Genomic DNA, 12,177 nt, shown 5'->3' with positions numbered 1-12,177 from the left:
ATAGGGAAATGGGTGGTTGTGCAGAAATGCGAAGGTAACGCATCTCCATACATGTAATAATGTGAATGTAGCGCATGAAGAGTTAAAATCTGGGTCAAGTGCTTGTATGACATCACAAATCAAAAAGTTAAAATTCTAATAACTTTCTTAATATTTGATGGATTTTTCTCAAACTGTATCAATGATTTTCATTAATTTTTCAATTTTTTTTTTTAACATTAGAATTTTTGTCAGGGGATTGAACCAATTGATTCTTGTGTAGAGCTCTGTAGCATACCCGGTATGGATTCAGTTGAACTCGACTTCAAGACTTCAAAACACCCCCCCCCCCATAAAACAAAGTGAATATGCAAATGGTATTTTCCCTTTCTATTTTCCCCAAAGAACATTCTCTTGATCATATACATGAACATGTAGAGCACAATAAAAATAATGGCCAAAATTCACAAAGGTGATTTTTAATTTAAATTGGTTGAACCCATGGTTTATGCAAATTCCATGTGTGATTGATGCCTGTTGCCATGGATAAGTACGCCATTTTGTTTATGAGTCCACTGTTTTTATTTTAATGAGCCCCCTCTTCAAAATGGTGGACTCATGAATGAAATAGTATACTGAACCATGGCAATAGGCCTCATTTTGGCACACTGTGACAAAAGTGCGCATCAGCATTGGACATTTTTCTGTTATACATGTATGTGGTAAACAAGCGTAATATATACAGGAAATCTGCATAAACCATGAGTTCAACCGTGGATCCTACTAGAACGGATCCATGGTTCAACTGTGGTTTTCAAAACCATCTTTGAGAATTAGGGCCAATGTTCTTGAAAAACATTGCAGAGTATACAGCACTGCATTTGTTACACAATTAATCATTCAACTGAACAATTAAAAGGGTTAATTATTAGACTTCATCATATAAAAAGAACTTTTTAAAAGATGAATATTTTTCTAGCTCAAACATTTGAAACATTCCTTTACCTGATAATAGTAATGAGAGAAAAAAAAATCTTTGGAAAAAGTCATGGAGAAACAAATAATAATTGGAATTGAAATTGCCACAGAAAATTTAATTCCATGAGATGAGTAATGAATTCTTTAGAATTAAAAGAAATTAAATTCCATGCTTGATATATTTCAATGAGTTTTCCTAATGCACGACCCTGTACTTGGCTCCTTCGTTCCATGGTATTAAATATGCAGATAATTGGAATTCAGTGCCATGAATGGATGGGCATACAATTATCTACATGTGTGTTTGTATTGAGCACCTGCAAGCCACAATAGGGTTAGAACAAGGTGCCAATTGGTAGTAAATCATACATAATTTATTCTGAATAGCCAGCCTATTATCTATCATACTGGCTTGCGATGGGATGGTTGCTAGGATACAGGCAGCGAAATATTGACAGTTCGAGAGAGCCCTGAGCACTCTGATTAGTGTAAATTCTATAATTAGCTTATGATTTTAGTATACTTTAATGATTATAATTGGATTAATTCAAATTATCACTAGTAATAGTGTATAGACATACAATATAGATGTGCCTTTGAATATCAAAGTTTTATAGCACACATACATGTATTATTTCATTATTTTTTAATTGAACATCTCTCTTACATCAAGTTTGCCTTTTTTAAAGTTTGAAAATGAGACAAAAATTGTGTTTTGGGCCATTTTTTGTCCAAGAATGAATGAGTTAATGTTAAAGGTTTAATTTTGTGATTTTACAGTGAGCAGCCCTATATGCCATGTGATGCTACAAATTCCATAAATTGCCATTTTATTAGACAGTGAAAAGTATTTTTTATGTGCATTCAAATTCAGTCATCAGACCCAACTTTGATAAAGGACAAGTCCACAACTAAAAGTTGATTTGAATAAAAAGAGAAAAATGTAATTATGATATTCTAAAGTTTTTCTTAATCTCACAAAACAGTACATCCTGTTCTTTATTCAAATGAGGTGAATGATGACATCACCCACTCAATATTTCTATTTTGATATATGAAATATCAGCGATCTTGTTGCTATGGATACGCTAACAGTGGGGTGACAAGTTTCGTTTGAAATTTGAAACCGCAGCGCAGGCGTTCTACCCCTGTTATGTGGAGAAGCGCGCTAAAAATGTGTGAAAGTTGCTTCCCGAAGAAGGCTTATGTCCTCACTTAAATGCTAAAACCAGTTTAATGAGGCAAAGTGATCTTGAAAACTACATTGTAAGGTGGTTTTATGAGCCAGTTTGGAATATCGCTTCGACTGTTCTCATTCCACGTTAAACTAGTTTCCAGTAAACTAGTCTTAGGAAGGAAGTGGGAACGGTGTCTTGGAAACATTATGGGGTGGTTTTCGAAACTGGTTTCCAATACCAAATCGCCTTCGAGACTGCTTTGAGCATTTCCATGAAACTTGTTTCCACTATAATTTTTTTTCTTTGCATTGATCCATTTTAAGATACTTTATGTGGAGGGAAACTAGCATCACCTTTGGTAACCGTTTCCCCCATTAAACTTGATACCGATCAGAATGTAATATCTTGTGTCATAAATTGGGTGTGTCCCCTTTATTGTTTTTACAGCATCTACCATAAATCATCATTATTACCCAGTCGTTTTATTGCTGTCCATAAACACTTGCGCACTTTTAAATTATTCACGTTCAACAGAGAGTTGATGAATTCCCCCTTTTCAAAAAAATGTGTTCTTTGCAAACAGAGAAATCCTGAGTTCGAGTTACAAAGCAAACAATTGATGCATATCACTGTCCACAAAATGCATTGTTTTGGTATGATAACAATAAATAAAATACAAGGAAATGGATCACTGCTTTGTTCAGTACTCTGTGATCATTGCTACAAGTTGTGAAATGTAAATATGTAGGTATTTATAGCATTCATTCTTAACTCTTGTGATGCTGCTGCCATATAAACATGTACACATACATCAGGATTGGATCAAGGATTCTACACTGTAAAAACTGTGGTGTTAAAACTGACACCAATTGGTGTTAATAGAGGACCACACCCTGAGGTGTTAAAATAACACCCTACAGATTGAACACAACACCAAAGAGTGTAAATGTAACAACCATAGGTGTTGTAATAACACCTATATGTGTAAAACTAACACCACCAATTTAACACCGGTGTAAAATAACTGGTGTGGTCCTCTATGTACACCGGTTAACACCAGAGTTTTTGCTGTGTAGCATTGGATTCAATAGGGGGTACATATATAATTTTCTAATAATATTATTAAAAGCAAATAAAAAAAGAGGGTTATCTCTTCAAGGCTGCATTTTAAGAAATGATTTTCTGGAGCTAGATTCACAAGCATGAATCTTGATTCATGCTTGTGAATGTTTCAAAATTTTAAGAAAAATGTTAAATAAATGCAAGTCTTTTATAAGCATTTTGAATCAATCATTGTTTCACTGACAGAGGTGCTACGTGTCTGTGAAAAGAGCTGGGGGGGTGTTTCACAGAGATTCAAGTATGACTTATAAAAGTCACACTTAAGTGTGAGTTATGTATAAAAGGCATGACCGCATCGGTCATATCATGCGGAGCGGACGTGCACTACTGCATAATGATCAATACGATTGCGCATTGCATATCATGTACGCATCGGCACTTAAGTGCGACTCTAAAGTCATTCTTGAATCTTTGTGAAACACCCCCCCCCCTGGTCTGGATGGATTTACTCCTCACCCTCCCACCCAGGGTGTGTTTCAGGAGCACCTTGATAGTGATTTTCCCTGACGAATTCGCTCTCATCCAATCAGGTGGGAGGATTTCAGTAGCTTGTAACAGTTGTGTGTGAGATTTATAGGCAATTTTGTCCATGAAATGCCCCCCCCCCCTCCCCACCTTCCAAAGGAGTGCTTTGTGAAAGGACTTGTGGGGGATAGACATCTATGCTTCTCAGACGATCAAAGTCCAACTTTTGACAACTTTTCAGCTGGGAAATATTGATGAAATGCTTGCCAGAAATCTCTGAAGATCCCTCTTTTCAATTGCTGTTTTTTATGGACATTTCTTTAAAATGTATTTATGCTTTATAAATGCTGTGCTATTTGAACACTTGGGTGAGCGTGATCTACACAAGTGGTTCATTAAACATAGACATAAGGGTAATTACCTGGGGGGGGGGCCACTTACATTGACGAGTGGATACTATGCACGATAAAAAAAACATGATAAGGCATGTTACATACGTAATGTAAAAAGGGTGTCAAAAACATTAAAATAATGAAAAAAGGGTATCTATTTTTGCTAGGAAGGCTACATGTTGAGGGTCCAATTTGCATGGGTATAAAAAATTAAGACTATTTTGTTTTATAGGATGTACTTTTTGCACCAAGAGTCAACACTACGTGTTTAGAGTACGATTTGCGCGAGGTGTGGGAGGTGGGGCTGTACTAAACCCAATGATGTAGGCAAAGGAAAACCGACGTTCGACGTCCGTGACATAACAATTGAAATATCGCTGTACTTGTTTAGGGTTTCAGTTGAGGGAATACTTGCCAATAGTATCGGTTTGTTTCCAATACTTGTTAAGGGTAGGGTTTCAAACGCCAATACTTGTAAAGGGGTGCATTTTCAGAATATGGAAAATACGTGTTTAGGGTGCTTTTTGAGACCCCATGGTCGTGCATGGTATCCATTCGTGAATGGAAGTGGCCCCTCCGGGTGTAATCAAGTATATATGATTGTTTTGCTGAATTAATTGCTCACAACTTGGGTCACTTGATCGGGTGAAATGTCATGTTGTCTTGGGTCAATGGACTTAGCATTTTATTATCATAGGAGTGTTTTCTATTGTGAATAATGATTCAATAACTGCTTTCAAAGTCAACACTACTGCTATATTGAATCGCGTAAAGCAGGCGAGACAGCCAGAGGCGTTAAACTTGTTAATATAAGAAAGAGATATAAAGTTTAGAGAATAAAACTGGTCTTCAAACTCGCAATTATTAATTTTATGCTAAATTGGATTTTGTAAGAAAAGTGAGGATTTCGTTATAAAAGATCTATACATTCTTCCAGAAAATTATGGTAATCACATGAGTAGCATAAATGTTACTTTTAAAATAAGGTTAGCTCAGTTCTGTTTCACTATAGTTCTTCATATGTAAGATTTCATAAAGTTAATGGACGATGAGGATTTGTTATGAATGAAAATTGCAATATTCTGAACAATATATAGAAATCTTTAACCATTTGGCACTGGACAGCAAATCATTATATTGTCAAGGAAATGCTTTCATTGTGTTTTGAAAATATACTTGAAACAAAATGATGACTTCATAAAATAATGAAGGTCATAAAAAAGGATTAAAAATATTAATACAAGGTGGTATCCTGTGCATGAACATGTATTGTTTGGAATCAACATTTTGGTCAGTGATTGGTATTAAGAGCATCAGGCTATTGAAAAAAACACATTTCAATGTCTGGTAGAAAGATAAAATTTGTTTTTTTTTAAGGTTGAAATAAACTCCAAACAAAATGACTTCATAAAAAAAAGGAAGGTTGTTATAAAATAATATAAGGTGGCATCCTGTACATGAACATGTATTGTTTGCATTCAACATTTTGGTCAGTGATTGGTATTAAGAGCATCAGGCTATTGAAAAAAAATAAACACATTTCAATATCAGGTAGAATGATGATTTTTTTTTAACGTAAAACCTCTTGGCACTGTAAAACCAATTACCATTAATGTACAAGGAAACACTTTCATGAATAGCTAGCGTGGATTGAACTCCTTAAAAAATGACTTCATATCATTGAAGATAGCTCATTGGAAATAATGAAAAAGATGTGTCAAAAAAAGAAAAAAAAAATGATGTGCCAATGTTAAATGTTCTCATCATTGCCAATGCCAATACATGTTATCTTGATACATGTATTCTCCTTCGCTTCCTCATACATTTCTGCAGTATCATATTACATATATCCGTGAAACCACCGTCATTATTCTACCTGGATTTACAATGATTTAATATTTAATATATTCCAGGCAATTATATCCAAGTGAAATGCTGGTAGGGTAAAAGTGTTTAACATAGACCGTTTATCTTTTCACAGAACTTCTCTATCAATCATCAATTTATCCACATTCCTCTTTCTCCATCCATGAATTCACAAATTTGTTTTATAGTAGTTATTGGAAATCCATATTTTGATGATTATAGAACTTTATATCATTTTTTTTCAATTCATTTTCTTTATCATGTACCCGAGCCTTCACCTTTTTGAACATACATGTATACGTATTCTGTGATTTAGCTTTTCAGCATCCTGCCATCATGTATTATGAATCAGTAATTTTGTTTTTTTATTCATTGTTTTTTTATAAACTGATATTTTTGGTTTCACACACACTCACAGACCTTACATAGCGATTTTCGCAAAAAGGTCTCCAAAGGCAATGATAAAATAGGTGGAAAGTAAGAAATAATTTCAGTTGAAGCCATGGATCGCCTCGTAGCAAAGTGCAGAAAAATTACAGCTCTTCTATAATAATGTAAACAGGAGGATGAAAAGAAAAATCAAAATTATTTCACTTTAGTACTTGAATTGCAGTTATTACAACTCTATTGACCTTGTTACTACTGAATTCAAAATAAGGAATTAATTTGGTTTGTAACTTTTCCCAGTAAAATCAAACACATGAACCAAAATTGCATCCTGTTTTTTATTGTTATAACTTTATGGAGTCCTATAAAGTCAATGTCTACAGTATCTGAAATGGGTCATAAAGTTTGGATATGCATTTAATATGAGGATGTCGATTAATTCGTGATCATGAAATGTTGCATTAAGGTCATTAAATGTATTACAAACTTTATGAGTAACCTTTGAGTTAAACATGAAGTGGTACATGTAAATACGGACCTAAACGTACATGTACATACATGCTGGGTTTTAGCCTTTTTGTCAAGCATGTACAGTATAGTACTCAATCTAGTCTGTTCCTGAGTGTTATTATAATGATGCTCATTTTTTGGGGAATTGATTACAAGGCATACAAGAGTTCATTGATTTTTAAAGAAAAATGTTTCATATTAATCCCAGAATCTTTGGATACCAATTAGTAAATAGAACTTTACATGATATATAGGGACAGTGATTTTCCGTTTCAAAAAATTGCCTTTTCCGTTTCAGAAAATCTCAAATTCTGTTTCAGCATGTCAGAAAACGAAAATTCTGTTTCCCCATAAACTTTGTACACACGGAAAAGTGACAATTCCGTTTCCACATTGAATAGCAAAATTACACGTACCGTACACTCGCACTGGTCAAAATTGTATCTGCTTCTGTACCAACAACACAATAGAATCCGTTCTAATCGGATCTATGTGGGTATATATGATATTTTTACAAAGAAATTTAGCATGCATACATCCTCACCTTTCACGTTATTAGCATTATTTCACGGTGAAATGATATTTCATCGATAATTTTGGGGGTTTTTTTGACATCGTTATCATCAGTCAACGGCATTTGCCAATCCGCCATCTTGGATTTTAAGACCACGATATCGTACTGTTACATCTTCAAACGTAGAGGGCAGCAACACACGACCGTGTAGTTGAACGATATGATATGTGTACAGTGCAGTGAAGCCCAACCCGGCCGGGTACCGGGCGCTGGGTACAATCGAGTGTGCTGATGTCGAGTGCAGTCACGATGTGTGAATTGTCATGATTGTAGCGAAGTGAGATCGTGTTTTCTGGGGTTTTGTGGCCATTTAATATTCTCATTTTGTTGTGATTTTGGAGTAATTTGTGTTGCTATCCTGTGTATTTTGAGGGAAAATACGTTTCCGGGATTTTCCGTTTGAAATGCCACTTTCCGTTTCAAAAGGCCCTTTCCGTGAATTCCGTCCGTTTACCGCGATCGCGGAAAATCACTGTCCCTAGATATATCATGGCTATTTTGTGTTTACAAAACTATAAAGCATCACTCATTTAGTGTAGATATTTATTGGAAATGGAATCAACAAACTTGGTTTGTTATGGTAGGCCATATGATGATTATCTTTTCTTTTTTAGATGGGAAAACAATTGTATGCAGCTCATTTGGCATGAAACATTGCTGATTGCTTGAGTGATCAAACATGAAATTCCATGATTAATGATTTTAAGAGACATGTATCAAGCGATAAGTCAATGTGAAATATCTAGACATTGTATTTTAATTGTATTCTTTGACATCAATTCCTGCCAAGCCTATGCAGACAGAATAGATAAATAGTGAGAAAGAAAAATGTTTATTATTTCTGTCTTGGATTTGAAATGTTTTCTCCCTTTTATAAGAAGCATTAGTATTGTAATTATAAAGCAAACAAGAGGACTTTAAAGGTGTTGCTATCTTTGCTGTCTGTTGTACTACATGTACAAAAGATAGTTTGGTATAATGATAGAGTGCCAATAGGTGGGGCTTTATAAATGTCTGTTATTGTTATTTTTTCATTATCTTTATTACTAATTAATTAATAATAATAATTATCATGAATGTTATTATTATTATTGTTGTTGATTTTGTTGTTGATGTTATTATTCTTATTGAAATAAGGACTCTGCAGCCAATCACAATAAATCTTTCCATGACAGTCGTCTTTGTGGCAAAGATAAGTAGTGCCTGGTGTAAATGCAATGGGACTGGGATTATTGAACTTGATCCACAAGAATTATTTTCAGCAGATGAGAATTTTTTAATGGTAATTGAGATCTGATAGATCAAGTAAAGTGGCTATACTCTTTCTTTTTTTGTTTTCTTCTGTTTCAGTAATAATACATTTGCTTTAACTTCTGTACAAAGGGATTGACGTTTATAAGGCTTCTTGCTCTTTTATTTGTCCTCATTTCTCATAAAACTGTTTGTTATGTAGTTGTATTCATTGTCTTTTTATCATTAAATTGTTTTTTATAATTCTCTCGTTTATGTACACATGTTTTTATGGTGAATGAAATAAATGAACTTGAACTTTTGTCTCCTCACTACAGATATCAATGGAACGCTGTTCTACATGGAAGCGATTGATACCCGCCAGGCTCGGATGGAGATTAATTATGAGATCCTTAGCACCAACCTGACGGCTATCTTGAACGACCTGACTACCCTGTGTGGTTCTTGTGGCTGCTGCTCTAACGCAACAACCCAGCTGAGGGATGTTGAGATAGATGCAGACTATAGGGATATCAATGTAACTGATCATGAGGTAAGGAGACTTGGTTGTTCCATATCCCTGGTTGGACAATTTAATCAACTCACAGAGACTTGAAAGATCTTTATTATTTACATGTATGAAGGGGCCGTTTCTTAAAGCTAGTATACAGCAGAGCACGACACTGGCACCTGTCCGATGGTCCCAGCAGTAGCTGTAATCCGTTTCTGATATCATTACAGCATAGGGTAGAAACAATAAAATGCCCCTCTCTCATTAAAAAAACAAAAAATTCTACTGGCATAATTTTATTAGAACATGAATAATGTGTATACTGTAAATACTAGGAACACTCGAACCATAATTATGCTCCTTGTTGAAACAAATCCTGTAAACTTCATGAGGATTGACAAACACTTGGCAACAGGGTATTATACTGTATTCACCTTTTGCATCATTGATGCTATTACTCTGTAAGGTCGTTACCATGATAATTCCACTCATAGTATTCATCTAACTAGTTGATATTGTAATTAGTACCAAGAGAGCAAGCAGCAGGCATGGAAATAATTAGAAAATTATCCCTCCATTGTTTGGTATGCATGGTAGTCAAGTGTAAGGGTGTCATCAAACTCATGATTAGCAGTGGGTAATTAGTTGGTGCCCTGTGACATCAGATAGTTCATTTTGAAAAGCTTGTTATAATTATTAGAAAGCTTGTCTTCATCAGCCCGTGTTTTGAAATGACCAAGTTCATTATGTTCTACAGGAGATTATTCCGATTGTATAAACTTCCTCAAGATTTTTTTCGAAGGAGATAATTCAGCTCATAATAATTAAGCTTGTCTTCATCAGCCCAAGTTTTGAAATTACCAAGCTCATTGGCCCGAATTCACAAAGGTGAAAACCCACGGATGAGTCCATCGTTTATGCAGATTTCCTGTATAAATTATGCTAAATTTAGCGCGTGTATAAAACATGTCCAATGCTGATGCGCGCATTTGTCACAGTGCGCCAAATTGACGCCTGTTACCATGGTTAGATACGCTATTTCAATTATGAGTCCACTGTTTTTATTCATGAATCCACTCTTCAAACAGTGGACTCATGAATAAAATAGAGTGGCAAATGGAACGCCTTGCTAAAGGATGCCGGTGCCCCAGGTGGGATTTGAACCCTGCACTTCGGGTTCAAAGTATAGAGACTTAACCACTTAACCATGTTATCTTTCATGATGATTTTCCTCTCTCTCATTCTGCTCAGAGTATCGGAAGCTTCCCACAAGTCTTGGTGAGCCAGTCAATCGTGGAACTTACTGATGTAGCCAATCGGAATATCAGTGACCAAGCTCAAGAGGTAATTGAAATATAGAATACATATTACACCTTTTTTAAATAAAAAAACATATTTGTGTTAAGTTAGCTGATTTTATAGGTTTGTGATATTTTGGCAGTTGCAAATTTAACCTAATTGTATTAACTATGTGGCTTGAAAAAAAAACTAAAGACAGCAAGCACCAATGAAATTTGAGCTTTCAAGGAAGTGGAGAAAATAACATAAAAAGGTTTGAATCGATTTAGATAATGCAATTTCATAATGGATTAATAGGGTTTAGAAAATTAATTTCTAAAAAATTAGGTTCTGTTAATTAATATCTTGTATTTTTTTGTTCATTGAATGAATATGGTGTAGTGCATATTGATTTAACTTTGAATATTGCTATTTGCTGCTTTTCTCCCTCTTGCATCCACCTTCCTTCCCATTCCCCTTTCCCCTCCTCCTCTCCTCTCTTCCCCACTCCCCACTTCCTATTCCCTGATCCCTCCCTTCTCCTTTTTCCCCTCTCTTTCCTTCTTCCCTATTCCCCTTTCCCTCTCCAACTCCCCCTCTTCCCTTGGACCCATTGGCCTCTCCCTGTTTGCTCTCCCCTCCACTTCCCCCTCCCAATCCCTCTACCCTTCCCCATTTCCACCTCTTTCCCCATCCAACTCCCCATCTCCTCTCAGACCACTCCCTGCTCCTACCCACTGCCCATTTCCTATTCACTCAGGCTCCCCTTGCCTTACCCCTCCCAATCCCACTACCCTCCCCCTTCCCCTTTCCACCTCCCCCTCTTCCTCGGACCACTCCCTGCTCCCATTGCCCTCTCCCTCTTTGCTTTCCCCTCGCCTTCCCCCTCCCCCTCTAAACGAGATCAGTAACTTGGTCATTGTTGTCTTTTCCTTTATTTTACAGGGATATCAAACATTTGAGGACATCCCAGACACATTGACTAATACAACTTCATCTGAAGTAGGAGGTAAGAAACAATAAACTGTCCTATTTATTCCTCAAAATTAACCATGCGATACCAATATATATTAGCCAGGGAAATGTTACAAGGGCGGATTTGGGCAATTTGCCCCCTACATTCTCAAGAGAATAAAAAGAGCCCCCCCCCCCACAAAAAAAGACTCCTGATTCACTGTAATGTTAAAGCCTACTAATGTTGTAGATTAAAGGCAGTCAGTCATGAAAAGTATCTTCCGAAAATATATTTTTGCCTGATATCAAGACTAATGGTTGGATGGTTTAATTGGATGGATGTTTGATGGATGGTTGGTTGGTTGGTTGGATGGATGGATGGTTGGTTGGTTGGTTGGATGGATGGGTGGATGGATGGATGGATGGGTGGGTGGGTGGGTGGGTGGATGGATGGATGGGTGGGTAGGTGGATGGATTGATGGATAAAAGAACAGTGATTAGATGAATGAAGAATAAAGTTTGCATGCATGTATTTATAGAAACCATGTAAATTTATATATGACTAACATATTTAAATGTCCTCACTTTGTCATTATTTTTCATCAGATATTATTTCTACCATTGATGGACTGGAAGATACCTTGAATCAGTTCATCAACGAAACCACCTTCACTCTCCAAAGTGTAAGTAAATGCCTCTGTGTGAATACTTGACCCTGTCTTCTAGAGGGAGATAGTTCATGATTATCATGCC

General features: G+C 35.9%; 1 protein-coding gene across 2 annotated transcripts in view; it reads left to right on the top strand.

Moving 5' to 3' along the window:
- The window catches only part of LOC121424990 (prominin-1-like), a 58,618-nt gene that overhangs the window by 35,865 nt on the left and 10,576 nt on the right, over nt 1-12,177 (top strand). The window contains exons 8-11 of one of the 2 annotated variants that reach the window (XM_041620903.1): nt 9,020-9,223; nt 10,430-10,536; nt 11,416-11,479; nt 12,031-12,107. In XM_041620903.1, coding sequence (XP_041476837.1) covers nt 9,020-9,223; nt 10,430-10,536; nt 11,416-11,479; nt 12,031-12,107 — 452 coding nt within the window. Of the gene's footprint in view, nt 1-9,019; nt 9,229-10,429; nt 10,537-11,415; nt 11,480-12,030; nt 12,108-12,177 lie in introns of both variants that reach the window. The other variant, XM_041620902.1, reaches the window with a different exon arrangement.

The sequence above is a fragment of the Lytechinus variegatus genome, chromosome 12, assembly GCF_018143015.1.
Source record: "Lytechinus variegatus isolate NC3 chromosome 12, Lvar_3.0, whole genome shotgun sequence".
NCBI classification, from domain to species: Eukaryota; Metazoa; Echinodermata; class Echinoidea; order Temnopleuroida; family Toxopneustidae; genus Lytechinus; species Lytechinus variegatus.
This window is presented reverse-complemented; position numbering and strand designations above follow the sequence as displayed.